Here is a 24,813-nt window from a genome sequence, read left to right as displayed (position 1 = left end):
CTCACTTTGAGCTTCAAAAACGCTCTTCGCAAACCTACGGTTGACGTCACGGACACTACGTCCATGTTTTTATACAGTCTATGTTTGTTGACACATTTTCTGTTATTTAATTCATGTTTATTGCATTTTCTTGTGTCGTGTGTTGCCCAAACACAATCTCATGGCACTTTTTAGTAACTAGTACATTTAGTACATTTTAGTGAATGGGTGGCTAATTCGTATGAATTTGTACATTCTCACACAATCTGCTTACCTCTCAGTGACTGTTATTGTTAGTGGTGGGATAAGGGGTTGACCTTCATGCTTTTTTTTTTCTATATTTTTTTATTTTTTTTATTTTCATATTTTTTCTAAAAAGCATGTTATCGGTTAGATTCACATTGTACGAATTCATACAAATTCGGCACCTCGTAAAATTGTTTTCCTGTTAGGTCGGGTTGGTTACCCTGATGCTGTATTGCCATAGGAAAAAAATATTGCTCAGTGGTTGCTTTTCCTAAGCTCAGGAGACTTAGATGAGATTCTCATATATCTCTCATTTTAGTATCAACAGCATTTCAGATGTTTCTTCTAAAATTCCTTAGGAGAAATGGAAGCAGACACAAATGAGACATGGGAAATATTTGAGAAAAAAAGAGTTAAAACTGAGAATGTGGTGGAAAAGAGGTGCAGTTGTGCTTCACGTCGATGTGCTGCCCACAAGGCTATGTCTCTGACAGAGGTTACTATGCTCAGGATACTAAGGGCTGATTCTCTTATATCTCTCATTGAGATATCAGCTTTGTCTTAAAGGTCCCATATTGTCAAAACTGAAATTTCCTAGCTTTTTTCATGATAACTGAGGTCTGGGTGCTATGTAACTACCATATAAGTTTCAAAACAGTCAGTCTACAGTAAAATTCACACAGCCTGCTTAAAGCCTGCTTAAAGTAGCTGTGATTTTTCACGAACCGCTGTGACTTGACGTCAAAAAGTTGACGTCAGAACTACACAGTCACCACCTTCAGTCACCACCCCGAGCACCGCCCACACTCCCACTCTAGGAGCTGTAAAAATATATTGAGATGGTTTTTGGTACTTATACCGCAAATATATATTCTTAAGGACATCAAAACCTAAAATAAAACTCCAGAAAGGTGTAAAATATGGGACCTTTAAGATGTCTTCAGTTTTATTTTAGGAGAAACGTTAAACTTTTACTAAAACTAACATTTCAGAAAATTAAATTTATCGTCAATGTCCAGCACTGTATATACACCACATTTTCCAAACACACTAGAAAGGACTTACAAGTGCAAGATGTTTAGTATAAGAGCAATACCTTTTTTTTAACAAATGTAACACAAGTGTACCAGTGTTTTTTGTTTTTTTTTTGCTTTGTTTAGTATTAAAATTTTGTCTTGTACAGCCCATTTTGCATGTATGTAAATATAGGTTATGGTTTCCTCTGTTAAATCACTTTGCAATAAAACGCTGTCTACATAAAACAACTTCAAATATGACAATGCATGTATTGTCTTTGATTGAAATGGTGTGGATAAATGACATTGAAGCCAACCAGAGAGAAGACAAATAAAATAAAAAAAGAGATCTCTTTAACATTTCAAATATTTCTCCTAGACAGAAATTAGGTTACCTTAAGATTGAATGGAAATTGAATGGAAAGATCTCTTTTAAAGCTTTAAAGGAGACCATTGTGAGAGTGTTAGAGTTTTTGTCTCAGGAGACAAGTTTGAGAAGCAGGAGATTCAAGCAAAAATCTCCACTCGATCTTAAAGTAACCTCATTTCTGTCTAGGAGAAATATTTGAGATGTTAAAGAGATCTCACTTTTGATTTTTCTTTCCTATGGGTTGTCTTTGTGTGTATGACCCTGTGCACTGTCTGTATACAGTATGAGTACTGTCCATGTTTTATGCAAAAGCCTCTTATGATGAACTCTAATTCATTGTTTTTTTTACCACCTGCATTAATAAAGTGATTATTAGTACATTTTACAGTAAAAAGCTTTTGATAATTCAAGAAGATTTAGATAGTTCAAGTAGAATTGGTATATTAACATTACATCACTTGGTCTAATATACGGTTAAAAGTTTTAAAATATATAGGCACCAATATGCCATCCCGTAAATCTGAAACATTTCCACAGTATAGTGAGAGAGACAGAGAGTACTCACAATCACAGTAATCCTGAACAAAGATTCTCAGAGCCATTGCGTGCTTATATCCACAATGGCTGCCTTGATGACATTCAAAGAAAAGCTCATGGCTAAACACTGCTTGAATTCAAATCTGACGAATAGGCATGTAGAATAAGAACATCTCCACAAAGCCGATACATGTGTGCTGCATACTGTACTGCAACATGTACTCGTGCCTTCCTCTATAGCACCAGCAGCCGTGAAAAAACTATCAGAGGAATAAATCATAGGAACAAATAAATAAGTGAGGGGGTCTGAAAAAGGAAGTTTTCTATGTATTCACTCACTCATCATTAACTGCGCTATCGTTTACATTGATTGGCCAATGATATGTAAACAATCAGTTGCATAATTTTGATCCTTTGACTTGTTCACACTGACCACCAGTTGTGTCTTTTCTTAACATTTGGGTTTATCAGAAACATAAAATGCTTCCCATGACATCAGGGTTAGGCATGTATTCATGTAATTCCATCAACCAATTAGCACTGTCCTGACATAATTTCCTGCGACTTCAGATATTACTGACATGGCACTTCATGGCATTAATAAATACTATAATATTTTATAAATAATACTTTTATTTATATTACTATTACAGTATTTGTAATCTTTTTTTTAAGTTTTGGTAATTTTGTTATGTACTTGTGTCATTTCTATTATTTGTATATATTTATATTTATTTATCTTTTAATTAAATTTTGGTTGCAGTAATTTACGTACTTAAACTTTTTGCTGTTTATTGCAGTTAGTTGACAAGGCAACATTCCTAATTTAGGTATCTAATATTTACATTTTATTACTGCTTTATTTCAATTACCTTTCTGCAATCCCCACACAATACAGACTCTGTTGTGACATCTATAAACTCAAATCGCTAAAAACGCACAGGGCTGCTTGACAAAAGGAACGCCACAGTTGACATTTTTTTTATCACAGTGCAATAATCCCTGCACCCGGGATCAGTAATTGAGTTTGCTCTCTATACCTGATAATCTGACATGCTCATCCCACAGTTTTACACTGTCTCTCTCATTTCTGACACTCATAGACTGTTGATGCTTTACGGCTGAACTTACTTGATGTAGTATGGCACTTTGTTGGGGGATATGGCACGTTCCCAAGGAATCTGGACAGAGCCTGGAGTGACAGAGAAAGAAAGAGGGCAATATCAATAAGACAGACATGTCAAGCATGAAAAGCTATTCTGAAAATCTCAAACGGCACCGCTCAAGGTCCTTCAAGCATACTGCTTCCACACGGAGAGGCTATTAAACAACAGCACCTCAAAAGTGTTCAAAATGTTAGAAAGCTTTTCTGTGAGTGGAGCTTTGCAAACCTCTTTATACGGAACCCCTAAGGTCAAACGCTCCTGTGCTATGAGATACAAATGGTGAAAACTGAGAACTATATGGTCACTGAGGTCATTCTGGACTCCGTTTAGAGGGCTTCAGCACTCCTGTCTTCCTTCTCAGCTGCTTTTACAATCTGAAATGAATTAGGTGTCAGCATTCTTTAAATATTTGATTTATGTAAAATTACACTGAGTATTATCCATCCCACTAGTCAGTCCAAGTCTTACCAAAGGGGTAAGCGAGAGAACAGGGCACCACCTCTGCACATAACTAAGTACACTATACTATTTTATTTCTCTATCCTAACTAACTCTCTGTTCCAGTGAAATCACAAAATGAAGTGCCACAAAATAAACCAGTAATACTGAGCTACTGACAAACAGGTGCCATTTTAAATTGATTTTGATTATTAAAAAATTATTGGCAGTCGAGCAAGATTTAATCTGGCTAAAACAACAAATAATCCTCTGAGCCTCATTCAGATAAGGGGCTGAGCTAAAGGCTAATAAGAGAAATAATCTAACTATGCACTCAGTTTTTGGTTTTGCTAACTTTTATCTGGTTAAAGTTTTTGGATAAAGCATATGCTAGGATTTTACATATCTTTTGAGTGATATTTCTCTATAGTGCTTTTCATGTATTTATGTGTAAACCCTATTTTAATAAACAAAAAAGGACTGAATGAAGCTTTAAAATTCAGTTGTGAGTATTTAAGCGAGCCTCGTTCATAACTGAGGGTCAAATCTTTGCCCAGACCGTGTCCAAATGCTCCACGATAAGACCAAGTCCACTTCTTGGAATGTCACTTGAAAGTGCCATTCCCTGTGTCCTCGTTTAACGTAGTAAATGTAGTACTGATTTGTAGTGAATTAGAGAGCCAGAAAAGTTTGGACAACTTCTAAATTAGGCTAAGTGTGTAGCAGGCACTGTCTTTGTCCTGCAATATTAGACCGGGCAGTGAGTGACAGCGAGAATAAATAAAGTCACAGCCCACTCTGCCCACTTAAACACAGTCCTGCCAACCCCTCTCTGCTAAGCTCCATCAGCCCACCCCTCTCCCGGTGCTCAGCATCACACTCCGGCAGAAGACTCTACGGCTTCAAATGAGTTACCACACTTACTGGAAAGAAAGTGCTGTGATCCGGGGCCAAAATCTCTGTGGGCATCTTGCAACTGTTTCAGACGTTCTTCAATAGACCCCTTGAGTGAAGAAAGAGAAACAGTCAGACTCAAGAATGGATTACTTTACACACTAAATCAAAGTTCTCTGATAAGTAATGGAGTAGTTCACCCAAAAAACTGAATGCCATATGGGTTTGTAACACCATGTCGGTGAGTACAGTAAGTTACAGTAAGCTATTTTCATTTCTGCAGGGTTTCTTTAGGTTTTGTTACAAATGGACCAGTGTAGCAGTCTGCTTTCATCTGGGGTCATATTTCAGCAAATATACAGTTATTTGCATGTCATTAATTAATAAGGATATCATATTATTAATTAATTAAATATAATATATTATTTAATATACATTAATTTTAAATTTGTGATTCCATTAAAACCCTATCAAACATGCAGAAAAATGTGCGCATTAAAACCCAAGGATTCATCAACAGAGCATTTCTCATGACATTCATACTACAAAGACAAAGAGATATGATCACGCACACTTGTGCTGTTTGTCTTCTGTCACATTAGGTCACACAAATTGCTGCAGATATGCATTTCATAGTCATTTTTCGATAACTGGATTTACACACTCCCCCACACTCAAGAGTACTTTTCATTCTTCCTGCATTTCTTTCTGGCTCTCTTAAGCTCATCTCACACATAAAACAACCAGATGCAATCGAAACACTCAATTTCATTTTACATCTCGCCGGAAAGGCCTTTGTTTTCCCATGAGCATGTAGACAAAAGGCACTCCCCATGACCGATGATAATGGAGCCATCACCGCTCTCAGCCAGGCAGGACCGGCGTATTATATTCCATCTCCTAAGCTAAGATTTTTCATAGTGTATATGCACTAACTTAGCTGGCTGGAGCCATTGCCGTCAATGGTGACCATTGCACTGTATGATCTCCATAGGGGTCCATTAGTGATGGTGGGCAGGTTAAGGATGAGATAAAGATGGTGTGAATTCACTACCTGCAGAAGTTTCCATCTGTTGTTGAGGTGCTCCAGAGCTCTGGCGTTCTCCATGGACAAGTGCACATCAGATATGGCCAGCTGGTGGGCCAGGTCATTTATGTGTTTCATTCCTTCCTTCACCTGGGTCAGCTCTTCTTTAAATAGCTACAACAGAAAGCAAAAAAGAGATGGATGATCAACACCACATAATCTTTTCACTTCATGCCATGAATTCCTTACATGGACTTTCCATCTGATTTCTGGGTGCACTGTGCATTGTTATATTTGTTGAGTGTTACAACTATGTCTGTTCTGATTTAAAGCAATAAAACGTCCTGATATTGACAGGCTGAGCATAGGGTGGATATTTTAATGTTTAAAGAGATTTTTTTTTATCCATTCACAGCCTACACTTGTCCATTTTCATTTCATCCACCACCGCTGTTCGCTTCCTTCCACACACTTACACTGAGGTGCCACACTGGGCATAAGTGAAAGAGAGACCCAATCTGTCGATGGCAGAGAGTGAAACTGCACCAAATGTGTGTATGTGTAAGTGTGAAAAGACTCAATGTGTGTGACAGCAAACTGGTCGCAAGAGAATTTTTTAAAAGTGCAGGGAGAAATATTTTTGTAAGTGAAAAGTTGAACTGAAGTTTGGCACTCCAAGGCTGCATTTGTTTGATAAAAAAAACAGTAATATTGCGAAATATTATTACAATTTCAAATAACTGTTTTCTATTTTAATATACTTTAAAATATAATTTATTACTGTAATGGCAAAGCTGATTTTTCAGCAGCCATTATTTTAGTCTTCAGTGTCACATGATCCCTCAGAAATCATTCTAATATGAAGAATATTCGAAAGAAAACAGTTCTGAGTAGCTGATTAATGCGGATTCATATTTTTGTGGAAACCGTGATACATTTTTCCAAGGATTCTTTGATGACCAGAAAGTTAAAAAATTTAAATATGTATTTACTGTCACTTTTGGTCAATTTAATGTTCATTAATTTATTCATTTATTTAAAAAAAAAAATAGATTATTTAAAAAATGTGTTGTTTTTTTCAGGAATAAATAAAAAGAACCCCACCGTATACATGGGGTCCCAGGCAAGAGGTAACTGTAGGAGCAGTAGGACAGCAGGAGCCTTGATCTTATGGCCTGTTCATACACTTGACATGCAGCCAGGAAAACGAATGAGAAACTGTAAGTCTGCAAGACCTGCCATGTGCTTGCCGGTTTTGACAGCAGGGGAAACATTGATAAATGCTCCACCTCCTGTCAGAGCGTAACACGAACATGTCAGTTCACGGAGTCTGGCTTCAGCCTGAATTAAAAACTCAACATATTGCATCAGGGTACAGCTCTAGGCAGAAAAACTGGTTAATTATTTAATTACACAATTACACATGTACTGTACTGTGCTGTGCTATTCACAAAAAAGTACATTACATCACAAAAAACATGTTTACATTAATAAAAAAACAGAAATATAATTTCCACACATAAGGAAGCCTTTTGAGATCCGGACAGCAGAACAGAAACTCTGACTCACTGATGCACAAGGTATTACTGTAAATAGATACCTACACTGTTCCATATCTATAATAACTCTGCTTATCTCCACAGGAACAACCATGATCATATCGTCAATAAAAAGACCTCCTACTGCACAGCTGTAGGAGTCTGGGTCTGTACATCATCGCTGGTAGATTACGAAGGGAAACATTAGGGAGATACGTTTCGGAATAGCATGGTAGATTACAGGATAACATATTCAGATGCCTCATCTTTCAGTCCTTTTATTGTTGTGACACTAATCTCTCTGTTTTATTATAGTCAAATGACTGAGTGCAGTATCTTAAGGGCAAAACTAATAGCAGCATACAGCCGAGTGAGCTGTACTATTATCAGAAAACCCTAAAACACACAGGCTGGAAACCGTACAAAGAAGATCCAGAAAGTAAATGGTGGTCAAGATATAAAAATGCCACTGGACATATTATGGCCGTTAGGATGGCTTAGAGGACAACTGGTATGCACCTGCCCAACTTTCAGGATCTCCAGACTTAAGAAATGAGCAGGTAACGTCATCACAGGCCCTTCTCACCTACGATACAGTCTGAATCTTCTGTTCTGCCCTCAGGCAGATGCTACAGATCGTTGTGCACTACAACATCCAGCCACGAGAAAGGTTTTTTTCCACAGGCCACAAGCTAGCATATCCACTACTTCGTACCTGTTTTTGTATTTCAGTGTACTTGTGGTTTTTTATGCCATCTGGGCATTAGGCAATAGATGCTTATTATGCAGATTTTGATATTTATACAGCATATACTGTACATAAGTATGTAGAGCTCTGAGAAACCATAAATTCCTTGTGGGTTTTTGCAAACTTTTTGGCGATTAAAGCTCATTCTGATTCCTTTTGATTCTGAAATAAAATAAAATAAATTAACGTAATATAATAAAATAATAAATTAATAATTTAAAGCATTTAATTAAAAACAAATAGAAATATCTGACAAAATTAATAAATAAAAACAAAATAATAAATAAAATAACATTTAAAAATAAAAGTGTAATGAAAAAGAGTGAACAAAAACCTTTCAAAACTGAAAAAATAATAAAACCCCCAAATCTGCCCTCAGGCAGATGCTACAGATCGTTGTGCACTACAACATCCAGCCACGAGAAAGGTTTTTTTCCACAGGCCACAAGCTAGCATATCCACTACTTCGTACCTGTTTTTGTATTTCAGTGTACTTGTGGTTTTTTATGCCATCTGGGCATTAGGCAATAGATGCTTATTATGCAGATTTTGATATTTATACAGCATATACTGTACATAAGTATGTAGAGCTCTGAGAAACCATAAATTCCTTGTGGGTTTTTGCAAACTTTTTGGCGATTAAAGCTCATTCTGATTCCTTTTGATTCTGAAATAAAATAAAATAAATTAACGTAATATAATAAAATAATAAATTAATAATTTAAAGCATTTAATTAAAAACAAATAGAAATATCTGACAAAATTAATAAATAAAAACAAAATAATAAATAAAATAACATTTAAAAATAAATGTGTAATGAAAAAGAGTGAACAAAAACCTTTCAAAACTGAAAAAATAATAACCCCCCCCAAAAAAACAACAATCTATTTGATTCAAACACATTCACATCAGGAGCAAATCACATCACACATTCACAGTACATCTAATTTAAAGTCTGAAAAAAAAATCACTTGCTTAAACCCTACAGCGAAATGAAGTGAGAGAAAAAGTAAAAGACCTTCTATGCCATTAAAGAACTGTGCCCTGTGGAGAGTCTCATTACAATCTGGCTGAAAATCTTAATAAAAAATCTTAGAATTAGTAACTGAGCAAGCTGTGAGGTCCACTAACAAATGAAAAAATATCTAAAGTCCATCAGAACGCCTCACATAATACATCAACATCTGGCCACAAAAATACATTTATAAAAATATAAATGCACACTGAACCTCTTCATCCTTATCTATTTAAACAGCACATCTAAAAGTAAATTTGGTACATGGATCACAGGGTCTCAGCAGCCACCCATACAAAAGTCAAAATCAAGTCAAAATCACTTTTTTAATACTTAAATATGCCTACCAATGCAAGATGTAATACTGCACTTTTGGGTATTTTATAAAGTTTTATTCACTACTACCAAAATAGATCTAATTCAATTAATAGTTGTTACAACAACAATACTGTTGCAATGATACCTGTCTGTAACAATAGAACTGGTATGTGCACTGTGATTTAACATCACATAATGTTGTGTAAACTCTAATGCACCCTGAATAATCCTGAAAGTCCGCCTACTCACATCAATCAACCATTGTGCCTATATTATGTTGAAACTTGACGTTTATGTTGACGGTTCCGTGCAGCTTTAAAAAATAAATAAATAAAATAATTGGTACACATACACGCAGGTGACTTTACAGAACCTCCTGTCACGCAGTGACACAGATCATATGAATTACGCCAAGCATGACTAAAATAACCTTGACAATTCTACTCAAAACATCACATATGTAGGGAGACTCAGATATATCTGGAAGCTACCACAAGGATCTGTCCTAGGTCCTCTGCTATTTTCAATATACCTGATCAAATGCACATTATTATTCTTTAGCTTGGGTTAAACAAATAAATTTTGCTTGTTTGGAACAGCAGCTACGCTAATTATGTCTCTATTTGTTTCCCTGTTTCTACCACGGGATTGACATCCCGTGTAACTAGGATTTACACAAGCTTCAGTCTGGATCCAGAACACCTGAGAAGAGATGATGGCAACCCCTCAGAGGACCTCAGATGATGCCAACCCTGAAACAACATACCAGAACTACCAAATTTTGCTCTAAGTTTGATTGCATCATATAATAATTGCTGTTAATAGTGTTCAACGTCTGTTTGATTACGTCTTTAATTGATTTTTCTGCACATTTCTGCCATATGTACATTAACTGACAGTCACCACTGATAAGCTACCACTAAATATTGTAGAAACTTAATTTGCTGTAAAGTTGCTTTGCAACGATTTGTATCGTGAAAAGCGCTATACAAATAAACTTGAATTGAATTGAAGCTGACTTTTTTTTGCTCTGTTATGCTTTGTGCATGCAGTAACACACTGAAGTAGTAACTGATGTATGCAGTTACTAAATCAGACACCATCCCCTTTAAAATCCAATCACAAAAGTGTAAACAGCGATTTGTCTGCATTAATCACTTGTGATCAGGTCACCGAAGACGTATTACCTTGGTAGCGTCTATATGGTCCTGCAGCGAATCAATAAACAGGTCTCCCACAGGCTCCCAGGCGTCCCTTACTCCCTCCGCCTGCTCCAGAGCCACAGCCAGCTCCTCCATGGCGGCCTGGATCTGCAGCAGCCTCTCCAGGGTTCGCTCCATGTGCCGGTGTCGGTCCATGCAGCGCGCCGTCAACTTCTCCCACAGGTCACTGGCCACATTGGCCTGCTTCCATACGGAGCGACTTACATTCAGCATTCGCCGGCGAGGAGAGCCTTCTGTGACGGAGAGGAGGGGAAGAATAGGGAGTAACAGAGAGGCTATGAGCTAACAGAGTGAAAACAACAGCCCTGATCTCTCCATTATTAATTGCTCCATATGACACAGACACACTCATGATGACATGTGGATGCAGAATTGGGCTGATGTCCTACATGTGAGGAGGCAAATTCTCATCAGGCATTGTAATTTCTATGCACCTGTGCTGGGTTAATGTGGATTATAATACGGACTTAATAGAGCTGCCCGTCAATGTCTAGGTATCCATTCGCATATTTTTTATGCAATTTTGGGATATTGCATTAAAAAAAGGTGAAGGGGAAACACCAAGGTGTGCATCTATTGTCATAAGAATATTGCAAAAAAGTATTTTGTCTAATTTTCCAGTTAAAATATTAAAAAATAAATTTACTTGCAAGGCGTAACTGCGTAAAAAATGACCTAAGATTTTTTTCACTTGTTTTAAGTATAAATAAGCTAAAAACGAGAGGATTTTTAAAGTTAAAAATAAGAAAAAACACACATTCAAGATGAATCTATGACAACAAACCTTAATATCTAATGTGGTGTTGCTTATTGAGTTATTTTATTCAGTTTTAAGTAGTGCTGTCAAATGATTAATCGCGATTAATCGCATTCAAAATACGTTTTTTTAATAAATACAAACACATGCATGTATATATTTAAGAAAAATATGTTATGTTTATATATTAAATATATTTATATATAAAACATAAGAATATAAATATATAAATGTATATACATGCAAATATTTTCAAAATATATACTGTATGTGTGTGTATTTATATATACATAATAAATATACACAGTACACATACATATATTATGTAAACAAAACTTTTATTTTGGATGTGATTAATCGCGATTAATCGTTTGACAGCACTAGTTTTAAGAAACTTGATATATTTTCACTGAAAAATTATCCTGAAAAAGACTAATTAAAATGTATTCATTAAAACAAATCTAAATTCATTAAAACTCATTAAGAGTAGTTTTTTTTGGCACTGTACTATTTACCTTCTAGAACTGTCTGACATGCTATTGCCCAGACATAAGGCATCTGTTTCCAATCACAAGCACTTATTTGGAAATTGTTTTAGCAGGATTCTTATTTTACCCCATGAATCAAACTTTAATGAAAAATGTATCTGAATGGAAACATTGCTAGTGGCAATCACATAATGTTACGAAGGGAAACCCCCTTGTTTGTGAGACAATCACCTTAGCCCTAAATATCATGTGACTAATTATTCTGGAGCCACAGGACCACAATGTCATGACGCTTAGTTAAATGTATCAAAACGGTTCATTAACCACCTTTCATCACTAGGGAACAAACCTTTGCCATCAGGCAATGTCTCCTCAGGCTCCTGGAAGGGGTGTTGTGCCAGGAAGGTCTGAGCTGATTCCAACACCGAGTAGATGTAGGGCCCTCTGGATTTGACATCTTCCATGAAAGCCTGCACACAACAACATATGTTTACTAGTGCGTCATGCTGACATGATCAAACATCACAGCAGAGGCATAAACATGAAAGCAGCCTCACTGACACACATGAACTAGCTCACAGACACGGTATTGGAGCCCCACAACATCCATCAACCTCTGAGGGTGTCAATCTACTGAACTAAATTCAGTTTTCCAGCTTTACCTGGGTAGATATTGACAGATTACCATTAAAAGGATTTTTCACCCAAAAAATGGAATTTCTGGCATTCATACCTCATGTTGTTCCAAATCTGTATGAATTTCTTTCTTCTGTCCATACATAAAGATATTAACTGTTTGTGTCCATACAATGGAAATCAATGGGGTCCAAAACTACACTGGACCCAATTGAGACATCATCTTCTGTATTCCACAAAAGTCAGAAAATCATACAGGTTTGGAACGATGTGGTTGAGTAAATTACGTCAGAATTCCTTTAAGGCTCTTCTAAATACCCGTTAGACCTCTTTTTTAACATCTAGGGTCCAACAGAAATCAATTTGGGTTCCTAATGTACAGACATGCAGCTCAAACCAGACCTGAACTATGATGTATATCAATCATGGAGTAAATTCCCTACTTCTAGGCACCACCTACAGTTTTTTCACTAATCCCTAATAGTTACTAAGGCGACAGCTTCATTCATCCATCGTGCCATTTTAAATCTCATAGAAATATTACCCCCTCTTTTTAAAGTAATTTATTTGGATGATCCAACAGTTCAATCCGCTTATAGCATAAAGAGATTACTATTTATTTTATCTCCCATATTACCCACAGGAAATACCTAGTTTTACATTATTATGCCGATTATGGATATTACAAACATGGCTGTGCAACCGCATCTGGAGTCACCCCAGTAACACGTACCATATCCTTGAAACCTCTACCCAGCCATTTGCAAATTGAGTTAGCAACCAAGAAAGTGTCAACTGAAATCAAACAGTCAAAAGAAGAAATGTACTGCCGGGCAGCTGGAATCAAGAGGTCTTCTGAGGGGTCTTCGTGGAAATAGCAAGGCATGGGCAAGAGGGTATGCTTTCCTAAACTTTAATAGCAGCTAAACTTCATACTCAAGAGGTCCGCCTTTGGCTGAGCGAACAAAAATAAAGACTTAAGATCACTCATGTATTAATTATACATTTGTAGGGAAAGCCTCAAGAAATGGTTGTTTCTGTCTGGTGATGTCTCTGTTGTTTCTTCAGCTAAGTACTCTTAAGTAATGATGGTATCTACTTAGAGTTCAAAACTCAAGGGAAACGATTACAATTTCAGTCTATACTAGTATTAGGGCAAGCTTTAGTATATAGGCTACACAGTTTTTAAAGCAAACCCAATCTATTCAAATCTGTCAACAACCTCAGAAAAATTAGCACAGGGGAAGACAAAAAGTGTATGATATTAAAACACAGAGGAAGAAATCCACTAATGATCAATAATTTAAATTTCTTAAAATGCTGTAATTCTCGGCAGAGCAGCATATGTGATTTTGCTCTCTGCTTTGTCGGAGAAGTTTTAGGGCGATGTGGCACATTGGGAACGCGAACATTGTACATTGCAGCAGTGAATTGGAGGGAAAGAGAACAGTACGTGACAGATGGAATGATAGTACAAGGATAGGGGCGCATGCACATGCATATGTGCATCTACATACTACATAAGGAGCAAAAAGTGAGCAATAAAGGAGAAATAAGTGAGAGCCAAGAAACGGACAGTGAGATACAGGTCTGTTAATTTGGAGGCTGATTTCACAGTGTGTCAGTCACAGAAAGAAAGAGCTTGCTATCTCTCTCCCTTTCTCACACTCTCGCTCGATCTTTTCTCTCAGTATCCCTCTTTTTCCTGCTTTATTCAGCTGACAGCACTGGAAATTGGAGCTAAGACGGAAGCAGTATCCTGCAGTAGTACAGGGCCAATTACAAGGTGTGTGTTTATCTGGGAGAGTGAGTTTGTGTTTGTGTATTGGGAGAAAAAAACATGTTTGAATGCAGAACATAATGTGTTATGTGTACACAGGAGAGTGGTAAATATTTAATGGGATGGTTCACCTAAAAATGAAAATAAATCTGTCATCATTTACTCACCGTTATGTCTTTCCAAACCCGTATGACACAAAAATCTGATATCCACCCCAGCTCTGCTAGGTTCATGTAAGTTCATGAGAGAAGTAATGATGTGTGATCCGTGAATGAATCATTGCTTTAACTTGTTCATTGTTTCTGCTTAAATAAATACATAATGTTAACTACCCACATGATTTGTATAATCATCAAACGTAGCATTAGTTCTGGCAGGTCACGTTAGTCAAGCTCGCATCAGCTGACTCTCAGCTGATCCCCATCTACCTATGGGAATACGACACCTATCTAAGCATTCATATATAAGGTCCCTCAGTATTATCAGCAGTTTTCGCATTGCTCAATAGCTAATTAACCTCCTCCATCCCCAGCTCCTCCTCTGTCAGTCAGGATTCAGCCTTCTGATTATCCTTTGAATCAGACTAATTCTAAAATGTGTACATAAAATTATTGAACTTTAACGATATCTGCAATACATGTATGTTGGTTCTGTTCTGTTTACCCTGGGGGGGCTAATCGCTGCTCTCATCCATGCTAGGCTGCATGGATGCGCAGGGAGTTCTTGCCCAGAACAGAACCATACCACCAATCCAAACTGAATGCTAATTGTCAATCATCTTTGACGATAGTGGTCCTGACAGAATTAGAACTGTACATTTCTGCTATATGGACATATTTCACCTCAGGTAAAAGATTAATGGGACAGTTCACCCAAAAATAAAAATTCAAATGGACTATTGTAATGATGTCCTTACTACCTTTGGGCTTTAAACATGGTAGCTCAAAAATATCTTAATATGTGTTCCAAAGATGAACAAAGGTCTTGTAATGAACAAATTGTAATGTAGAAACATCCATTTCTGTAAAGTTTGTTTCTTTACAAAATTTTACAAAAAAATCATAAGAACCACTATAATATCTATACTTCTTTCCTAGTGCTTTTGTGTCTATTTTTTGAAGCTTTCATGCCCATTAATTTGTGTATTGTAGTCTTCCAAATGTCCCCATTTGTCTTCCAGTGTCAGAAAGAACGTTATACAAGATTGGAATGACTTGAGTAAAAGTCTTTTTAGGTGAACTATGCCTAAATTGGAGAGAAAAAAAAGTGTAAACATAAAAGTTGCATCTTAAGCCATTTATTGTGCATGCATCAGTTGGTGCCACTATTCTCTTTGTTCTATTTTCAGTGATCTTGCAAGCCTCTTTGTGGTTTATGAACAGACGGGGGTTCAGATTTCCAATTAACATGTTTCATTCAGGTCTACCTTTGCATCTTGATAATAGATTCAGAGGCTTTTTATTAGCTTACAGGTGGGTGGGCTCCAATCTTTAATGTCATTCTGTCTGAACTCCTGCTGCCATATTGCAGTCTTAAATATTGAATTGATTCTGTTATGTTGATAGATGACAAGATTAACCGTGTTCAGGAGCAAAGTCAGCAAGAGAAAAGATATGCTAATATGAGGAAATACGGCATGAGGAAGTGTGCATGTGTGTTAAGCCAACCTGGTGGAACTCCCGCTGGTGCTGCACCGCTCCCACATCACCACCTATGGGCAGCTGCTCGGACAGCTCCTCGTCTTTAGCTGTCAGCCATTCGATGATCTCCTGCAGGGACAGCTGGAGCTTCCCGCTGTTGTCCGAAAAGGCCTCCAGCCGTACCCTGCCAACACAGCAAACGACAGCCCGCCACAGGGCACAGACCCAGGGTCAAAACTTAGACAGCACTGAGATCACAGCACTGAAAAAACATCCAAATCTAGAGTCTCAGGACATACTGTTATGGAACCTTGTCACCATTTCAGTTTTATTATTTTTGAGGGTTTTGCAATGTTATTCTCTGATGAACAGGCCAACATAGTTAGACAACAGCATATGTTTTCGATGCTCCACAGGACTCCTATCTACAGTGTGAATACATTCAAATTTAACATATAATGTGTATTAAAATATTTATTAAAAAAATATAGCTATAAAGTAATATAAGTAAATAATATATAACATTAAAATATTGTTTTGGTTGGTTGGTTCCAGCAGGGGTTAACTGAACCATGCTAACTAACCTACATGCACTTGTACTTAGTTTCAACCTGCCTCCATCTCCTCCCTAGGAACGTCAAAAGAAGAGTTATGCATACCAAAGAGCATAACACATCTCCATGACATCCCAGCATGTAATGAAAGCACGTCTCAACCCATTGCCCTGCATTTACACATGGGATGAAATCTTACCTGTTTGCAGAAATCACATTTTCACAAGGCGATAAATAAAATATGAAGCCAGCCGTTTAACCACCTGCCCACATAGACTGGAATTGTTTTAGAGACAGGCTAGTTCTGTCAGCATCCCACCTGATGCTTCATAGAGGATTAAGAGAGAAGAACCTTGTGTTGCAATAACCCTCAGTGTCCCAGCATGCAGCAGACACTCACGCCTGCATTATTTTTAGACCATTATATGGCACTCAAGAGCACTGCCAAAGCCCAGGGAATGCAGGAAAGAAATAACTAAGACAAAGGGATTAAGCGTCACATTTTTTGTTAGGGAAAAAAATCTTTTAAAAAATACATTGTTTGCATGACTACTGAATCGCCACGTGACATTGTAAAAAAAATAACCAATGCATTGAAAAGCTAATGCTAATGAGGGCCGCATTAAGTCATGGGTGAAGTACGTACCATTTGGCTCAAGGCCATTCAGGTTGGTCACAAGATGGTTGTGCAATTTTACAAGACAACTGTAGGACATTCAACTATTTGTGTCACTACAGTGTTTTTTGTGTTTGAGATCATGAATTTATTTATATTTATATTAATTTAGATAAAAAGCTATATTTTTGGCTCATCTCAGCAATATTTTCCTGGGTCACTATTATGTTTTTTGGCTCCAGGTGTGCTTTGCATGGGTCTTATTGGGCTCTTTTTGTGCCATTCTCCCAAATAGGTTATAAGATGGGTTTCCATCCGCATATTTTTATGCTAATTTTGGAATAACACATAAAAATGTGTTAAAGAATCTTTCTATATGCTAAAAGGATATGTGCATAAAACTATCCTAGATGCACATAAAAAAAATCATGTTTTTTTCATTTGAGTGAATAATTTGCTCAAATAAATGTACACAACAGTGACGACTTTGTTCTATTGAATATGTGGGATGGAAACAGCTTTTTTTTTTCGCAGAAACTGAATTCGCAATTAGGATGGATCTTGTGTGAATGGTTCTCATCCAGAAGAACCAGCAAATTTCTAAGAGGACCGCATGTTGACTTAACATTTATATATATTTAAAATAAAATATTATAAATTAAAATATATAAATTAATATATATATAATTATTATTACTATATTCAAACAAATCTAACTTATCAAATAAATGTACACAACAGTGACGACTTTGTTCTATTGAATATGTGGGATGGAAACAGCTTTTTTTTTTCGCAGAAACTGAATTCGCAATTAGGATGGATCTTGTGTGAATGGTTCTCATCCAGAAGAACCAGCAAATTTCTAAGAGGACCGCATGTTGACTTAACATTTATATATATTTAAAATAAAATATTATAAATTAAAATAATATATATAATATATATATAATTATTATTACTATATTCAAACAAATCTAACTTAAAATGGTAAAAAAAAAAAGAAAGAAAAGAAAGGAAGAAACCATATAAACTTCTTTTTTCCTTCAATGACTTTTGTTTTAATAAGGAACACACAGTTCTGGAATCACAACTGCAGTTTGATAATTCACCTATATCTGCACTCTCAGTTTCTGGGATGTATAAAAAAAAAAAAAACGAGTAAAAAAGGTTCACTGCCTCATATGTGCAACTTGTAAGGTCCATAGCTACTGAGGTCTAAAGGAAATAATCAAAGATTTGGGCATTGTGTAGCCTAAGGATCTGGACCAGTACCCAAAAAGCTGCAGGTACAAACTCCAACAATCCTGAAATCTGTGAGCTGTCATCATTGTGCACTTCAGCAAGACCCCAGGTTGCATCAGCAGGACTGTCCGTGTAATATGGAGCCCCTTTGGATAAAAGCGTCTGTTAAATGACAAAGCAAAAAGACAGATTGTTGATTGTTGGCCTCAGTGTACCTTTACTCACAAATTGACCTCTGGTTCACACAGATTGTTTTGAGAGATGACTTTTTTCAACAGGGCTAGTTAAATGTAGCCTCCACTTAGTGATAATTGAAGAGACAGTGTCCACCGGGACATGCAAACACTAATGTGCTTGTTATTTTTAATCATTCGCAGATAGAGGCCAATTGTCAGGCAACCATGTACTCATTAGGACAACACAGCAAGATATAGAAAACTCATGCAAACATATTTTCTATTTAGTTTAAAGAATATTTTCCAGCAAAACAATGCCACCAAAGCCATCAAAACATGTAGTTTCAGTGCTTTGAAATTATATTCGCAGTAGAAACAAAAGAAATTGTTATTATATACTACATAATTAGAGAACAAGAGGAGGTACGATGAAAAGAGAGAAGCCAAATATGAGACCTGCTTCACCTGTTCGGACCTCTATTGTACTGAAGGAGGGTGGGCACAGCCCTCTCTATAATGATGTGTTATTAGACTCAATAAAGGCAGCCAGGCTGCAGACATTTCATTAGAGAGCCTGTGTGTTCTATAGTTGCCTGAAGGCTCCTTCATCATACAGACACAAACACAAACAAGCACACACACACCTCCTCCAATGCTACATAGCACACATATGCACACACGCATACAATCACAAAAGAATAGAACCCGAAGAAAATGCTACTCACCCAGCTGCTATACTATCAAAGGGTCACAGCTACAGTAAGCTGTAGATTTTTGTACTATTGACATCAAAAATCAAATGAAGCTCCTGTCTGTGTGAGCTTAATGAGTTCATGTAGTATTTCTACTCAGCGGTGATGGGTTGAACTTGCTTAGAAACGGAAAGGAGGAGTTCTTGAAAAGGCCTTTAGTCACACGGCTAGCCTTCAGCTATAACACTGTTTTTGATCCTCTATTACAGGCACATGTTTGCTTGTTGTAGCTTTGTAAATTGAAGTATGTTACAGATAAGTGTGTGTCAAGCACTGGTATAAAAAGTCATCAAACAATGTTAATAGGGCCGTTGTTGCTAGCAATGCCAAGGGTTTATTTATCCATGAATGCAAGTGCTATTGAATACATTGGGGTCTAAACTACATCAATTTGTGACATTGATCATGTGAACTCTTTCCACAGACTACAGACAGTGAGATGTTCTTCAGGTTTTACACAAGTTGTGGAGTTCATACAGGCGATTCATTAAAAAACAGAGACAAACCAAATACTTAGAGAATCTAAGATTCATGCTGAGCTGTTAATTCAATTTTTCACTCAAATTGTTAAGCTGATAGCACCATAATTTGTGATTTTAATTAGGGATGCACCGATACCGATACTGGTATCGGTATCGGGCCCGATACTGAGCTCCTGTACTCGTACTCATGCTCGTTAAAATGCCCCGATACCAAACGCCGATACCACACAGCATGTGATAAGCGCCATATTCAAACAAAGAAACACCGACAACAGAACAATAATAGACAGCAGAATGGAGTTAAGGATGTCTACTACGAAGTATATGTATGCAATGAATATAACGTTAAACATTCAGTATTAACGCCTGTATAGCTGATGTGCGCAAGCTGATAAACAAAGCACACTGAGTGGATTGAGCGCACGGCGGCGCAGATGCGCGAGCTTGTCGAGTGAATATATCTTTCTCACAGACATCACTGGAAAGTTTGTAGTTCGGGCGGATATGTAGAAAACAAGTAAGTAAAACAATGCACAAGTTACTTAACGGTAGGGAGAGAGAGAGAGAGAGAGAGAGAGAGCACGTGCACTTCTGTTGTGTGATCTTTGCATGCAATAAAATATTGGTATCGGTACTCGGTATCGGCAAGTACCAAAAATAAAAGTATCGGTATCGGGCGAGTACTGGAAAAAGTGGTATCGGTGCATCCCTAATTTTAATTAAATTAAAAAAAGAAAAAAAGAGAAAGAATAGAACCATATTACGAAAGCTTGTTTCCACCAAATAAAAAAGATAATTGACATAAAAGTAAAAAAAAGTTTAAAATAAGAAAATCACACTGTAAAATATGATGTCACAACTGTAAGACATACTCACAATGCGAGTTGGTGGTTGGTAAGGTCGGTATTTAAAATGTTTTTAAAGTGTTTTCTTATGCTGATCTGAACACAGTAATATTGTGACGTAATACAATTTAAAATACCTTTTTATTTTATATTTGCTACCTAATATTTTTGTGGAAAACATGATTTTTTTTCTGGATTCTCTGATCTGGTTTCTCTCTCAATAAAGTTATTCATCAAAAATCAGCATTTATTTGAAATAGTAAGGATATTTGCAATGCCTCTACAAATTTGACTAATTCAGAGCAGTTCCTGCATCCAGCGCTGTGAGTACAGGGGACACATCTGCCCCTTTATGCTCGCTAGGGTATGATCTGTCCTGTACAGTCAAGCCCCTGTGCTACTAATTCACTGATCCACAGCAAGACTGCAACACTTCACACCTGTGCCATGTTTGAGCATTGCACAGCATCTCTCTGCCTCGCTCTCCATCACAGATATAGCACATTACATCCAGTAACCCATCCTGCACAGACCGCTGGGTTTCTGCAGCCCTTCTGAATCCTTAGACTTAGACCATCGATCATCTCATCTCTCTCTAAGGCTTTATGGGGATTCCTCCAAAAGCCACAAAATCAAACAATGCCTCTGCTGGACAAGCATCCAAATCCTGTGGTCCTTTTTACAAAGGAGGAGAAACAAATAAAACCCAATGGAATCAGGGCAGGGCAGCATTATAGACCTCCTCGCTTGTCTCCAGGTAGCAATCTCGGGTTAACAAATGGAGATTAATGGAGGGCTTTTAATGGATTGGATTGCAGCGCTGAGATGGCACATGTTGGAGGCATCTGGATTGGTTCTGTTGCGGGAGCTGGATGGCATGTTAGTGTGGGCTGGCTGTGACTGCTAGTGAGAGTGGAAGTAAACAGGTGACAGCTGTGCACAGTGCTCTGGCAGTCTTGTAACGTCGCTTGTTTGATATGAACCATCAGGCATGATGGCTAGCGTAGGGTATAGTAATCAATACCAGTGACCAATGAGGAGCTACTTTTACAATGTTCACACATAGCAGGGACAAAGCAGGCCATTTTTTGAGGACCATTCATGCCTTTTCAGAGCCATCTGTTCTAAATGACTTTTACATTTATCTATTTAGAAGACATTTTAACCAAGGAGACTTACAAATGACAGCAACATAAGCAGATTCAGGTGATTGTATCCCAATCAATTTACAGTAGATTTAACCCAAGTTCATAGGTTCACAACATGATTTCAATAGTATTTGAAGGTGTTTTTAGTGTAAAAAAATAGTTTGAGCACACATTTTCTTACGTTTGCAAAGATACTTTACTAAATTTTAGGTATTGGGTAGGATTTGGGATGTTGAATATGGTCATGCAGAATATGTGCTTTATAAGTACTAATAGACAGCCAATATGTTATTAATATGCGTGAAAATAAGCAACTAGTTAATAGTGAGAATTGGTCCCTATACTAAAGTGCTACCAAATGTACTTAGTTATGTACATTACAAATCTTTTTAGGCTCACAGAAAATTGAATTAATTGCATTTAATCAATAAGATTAATTCAATATGCCATCACTGTTTTCAATCCCATCACCTTTATTTACCTAATTTGGCCATAATGGATTCAATCTGTTCTGTGCAATTTCTGCTGCTATATTCAGCTAGTTTTGATGAATTCCATCACTCAATCCAAACATTTATTTTTAAATGATTTATATAGTATTATATTCATTTAATGTATATAATACAAAAATATATGTAAATATGAATAATACAAAATATTTTAAAAAATTCTAAAGCTGTCCATATGAATTTAGTGTTACATACACATTAAAGCTGCACAACACATCAAAATTATTACAATATAGCATATGTAAAAATTGCAATATGTAAATCGCAATCGCTAGCGATAACTAAATTAATTTTAATACTTGCAAAAAAAAACTAGACTGATGCAGATAGCAGAGAACAGACAGGCCACGCGCGCGCGCGCGCGCGTGTGTGTGTGTGTGTGTGCGTGTGTGCGTTTATGTGCACTGATGACATATACAAGATGATCAACAAGACGCTCTCATAGCAAAGTAGTCTGATACATAAAATACAAACCTAGAGACACTAACCCGTCTCAATCTTACTGATTAAAGCAAAATAAGAACAGATAAAACTCATTAGTTCTTTGGTCATGTTGCATGATAACCATCAGTGAGGGGTTGCTTCACGGATCAGCGAATAACTAAATGCTAAAGATAAGAGTGAGGTGTCTGGTGATATCCTTTCTCTTTCATTTGTGTTTCCATTTCAGAAGCATTGCCTAAGGCTCTGGGCGCCATTCTCTTTGAGGCCTGTCCTTTCAGCGACACAAGCCTTGAAATGTAACACTGAATGAAAAAGAGAGGTGGGAGATTTGTCTGCGAGCACTGATTCTCAGACACGATGAAGCCATTGGCTAAAAAAGGTGATGGTGCCATGGGAGAAATGAGCCTTACAATTCAGCATTGCCAGTCTCGCCTCTTTCATTACCCTACATTCTGTTTATAAGACACAGTTAAGCAAACACAATGGGCTGCTGCACAGGCCCTCACATGCATACAAATACCGCACCTGTAATATCAGCCGGTTCCATATATATCATTGTGTATGCATAAACACTCCATTGGAATGTGCCATTGGAATATTTCATGTGAGCATTGAGATGCAAAAAGGAATACATATCCTGCAAGAGAGCTTTAGATATGCATCCAGCATAGACGCTCGTGTATTCATATATTCACTCACATCCAATAAAGCCCAGCTTAAAGCATAAATTATCTGTGAGAGACATGTGTACAGAAGTTTTAGGGCCAGATCATTGGCAGGTCTCAGGTGGGACTAAGCAGATATTTGACTTTAACAAGGTTTGTCAGGAAAGTCAGTTACCTCACTGTACGAGTAAAAGAGAGCTTAACTGAGGGAACCTGAGACTATGTCTGCTGGTCTAGCCTTGGCCAACTGTATCATTAGCTTCCCTGATACTTGTGCCAAGTTAGGGATGATGAGTGCCGCCTAAGTGCCTGGCAGCATCTCCCAGTGAAAATTTGATTCAGCCTTACTACAATTTCTCATTTCTCTAAGGGACCCCACCCCATGCTGTTGGTTGTTTATGTCAATGCATGATTATTATTTCCTCAAAGAGTGCTGGAGCAGAGAATGCAACTGTATCAGCAGTGCATTGTGTCTACCCAGCAAAAGAGAGCGATCCGCTCAGCCCCACGCTGATAGATGAGCGCGCCAGACAAGCTTTATTTTATTTAATCCCTACAAACACAGCCGGGTAGACTTGTCGTTAATAATTCATGCACTTTGAAATCCCTTTTGACTTGTTCGTTCATTAGGGTGTCTGAATAGTGGGTTTATTTGCAAAGCCTAGCAAGAAGCTCGAAACATCACAGCGTACCTCTCACAAAAATGTCCTTTTTTGTTGCTCTACATCTCTGGTCCCATGTCATGATGCAACTGATGTGGGTTCCTTCCTACAGCCATATGAGGACTGAACAACTGTCTGGTACAAACACAAATATGTGCTTTTTAGCAAAGTTAGAAAAGGCTGTGTTTACTGATGGCTGCAACACATTTCGAAAGTTCCTCATAATGAGTAGACTATGTCAGAATATGGGCTGAGTTCAAAATAACCCTGCTGAAAAGACCAGCAACAATTTCTGTGCTGGACCAGGCTGGTTTTATATGGGATGGAACAGAGAACTGGTTCCATTTTTTTTTAATTCCATTAACCATTCTCGAACATGCAATTTTCTGCCAACGTGGACAAAACAACCCACTAAAACACTTTTCCTGTACTGCTATTGATCACAACACTGCTAAGGAATCCACAAATGAAACATAAAATGATCTGTTTAGTCAGATTCACATACAAAGGACTCTTGTCATTTCAGATCTTTTCAGTAAATCAAAAATTCATATCACAATGTATAGTTAAAAAAGACAGTTATGAATTTTGTTGTTTTTATTAAATGAATGAATGAAATTATTCCACTTTTCTATTCGCTTAGAATTTTTATTTTTATTTAATATACAAATATTTAATTACATTTATGCAGCCTTTAAAAAGTTTGTAAATGCACTTTTGGAAGAATAGTTTTAAAAGTATTCCTTACTTGTCATATCTATTGAAATTATGTCATCATTTGGTACCAGACTGCTGTATGAATGTAATAAGAAATATTTCTTCCTCAAAAGTTTTAAAAGAAATACTAATAAAATCTTTATGGAATAGGGGTCGACCGATATGTGTTTTTCAAGGCTGATGC

The 24,813-nt window shown here is 37.1% G+C and overlaps 1 protein-coding gene across 5 annotated transcripts in view; it reads right to left on the bottom strand.

Moving 5' to 3' along the window:
- drp2 (dystrophin related protein 2) overlaps positions 1-24,813 on the bottom strand; it is a 133,962-nt gene that overhangs the window by 29,724 nt on the left and 79,425 nt on the right. For all 5 annotated transcript variants that reach the window (XM_016477066.1, XM_016477067.1, XM_016477068.1 and 2 more), the window contains exons 3-8: positions 15,845-16,001; positions 12,111-12,231; positions 10,481-10,749; positions 5,701-5,847; positions 4,677-4,755; positions 3,280-3,340 (exon numbers count right to left, since the gene is read on the bottom strand). In XM_016477066.1, coding sequence (XP_016332552.1) covers positions 3,280-3,340; positions 4,677-4,755; positions 5,701-5,847; positions 10,481-10,749; positions 12,111-12,231; positions 15,845-16,001 — 834 coding nt within the window. The remainder of the gene's footprint in view (positions 1-3,279; positions 3,341-4,676; positions 4,756-5,700; positions 5,848-10,480; positions 10,750-12,110; positions 12,232-15,844; positions 16,002-24,813) is intronic.

This window comes from Sinocyclocheilus anshuiensis, unplaced genomic scaffold (assembly GCF_001515605.1).
Source record: "Sinocyclocheilus anshuiensis isolate Anshui unplaced genomic scaffold, SAMN03320099.WGS_v1.1 scaffold20, whole genome shotgun sequence".
NCBI lineage: Eukaryota > Metazoa > Chordata > Actinopteri > Cypriniformes > Cyprinidae > Sinocyclocheilus > Sinocyclocheilus anshuiensis.
The sequence above is the reverse complement of the archived record's forward strand: the minus strand, read 5'-3'. Positions and strand labels throughout refer to the sequence as shown.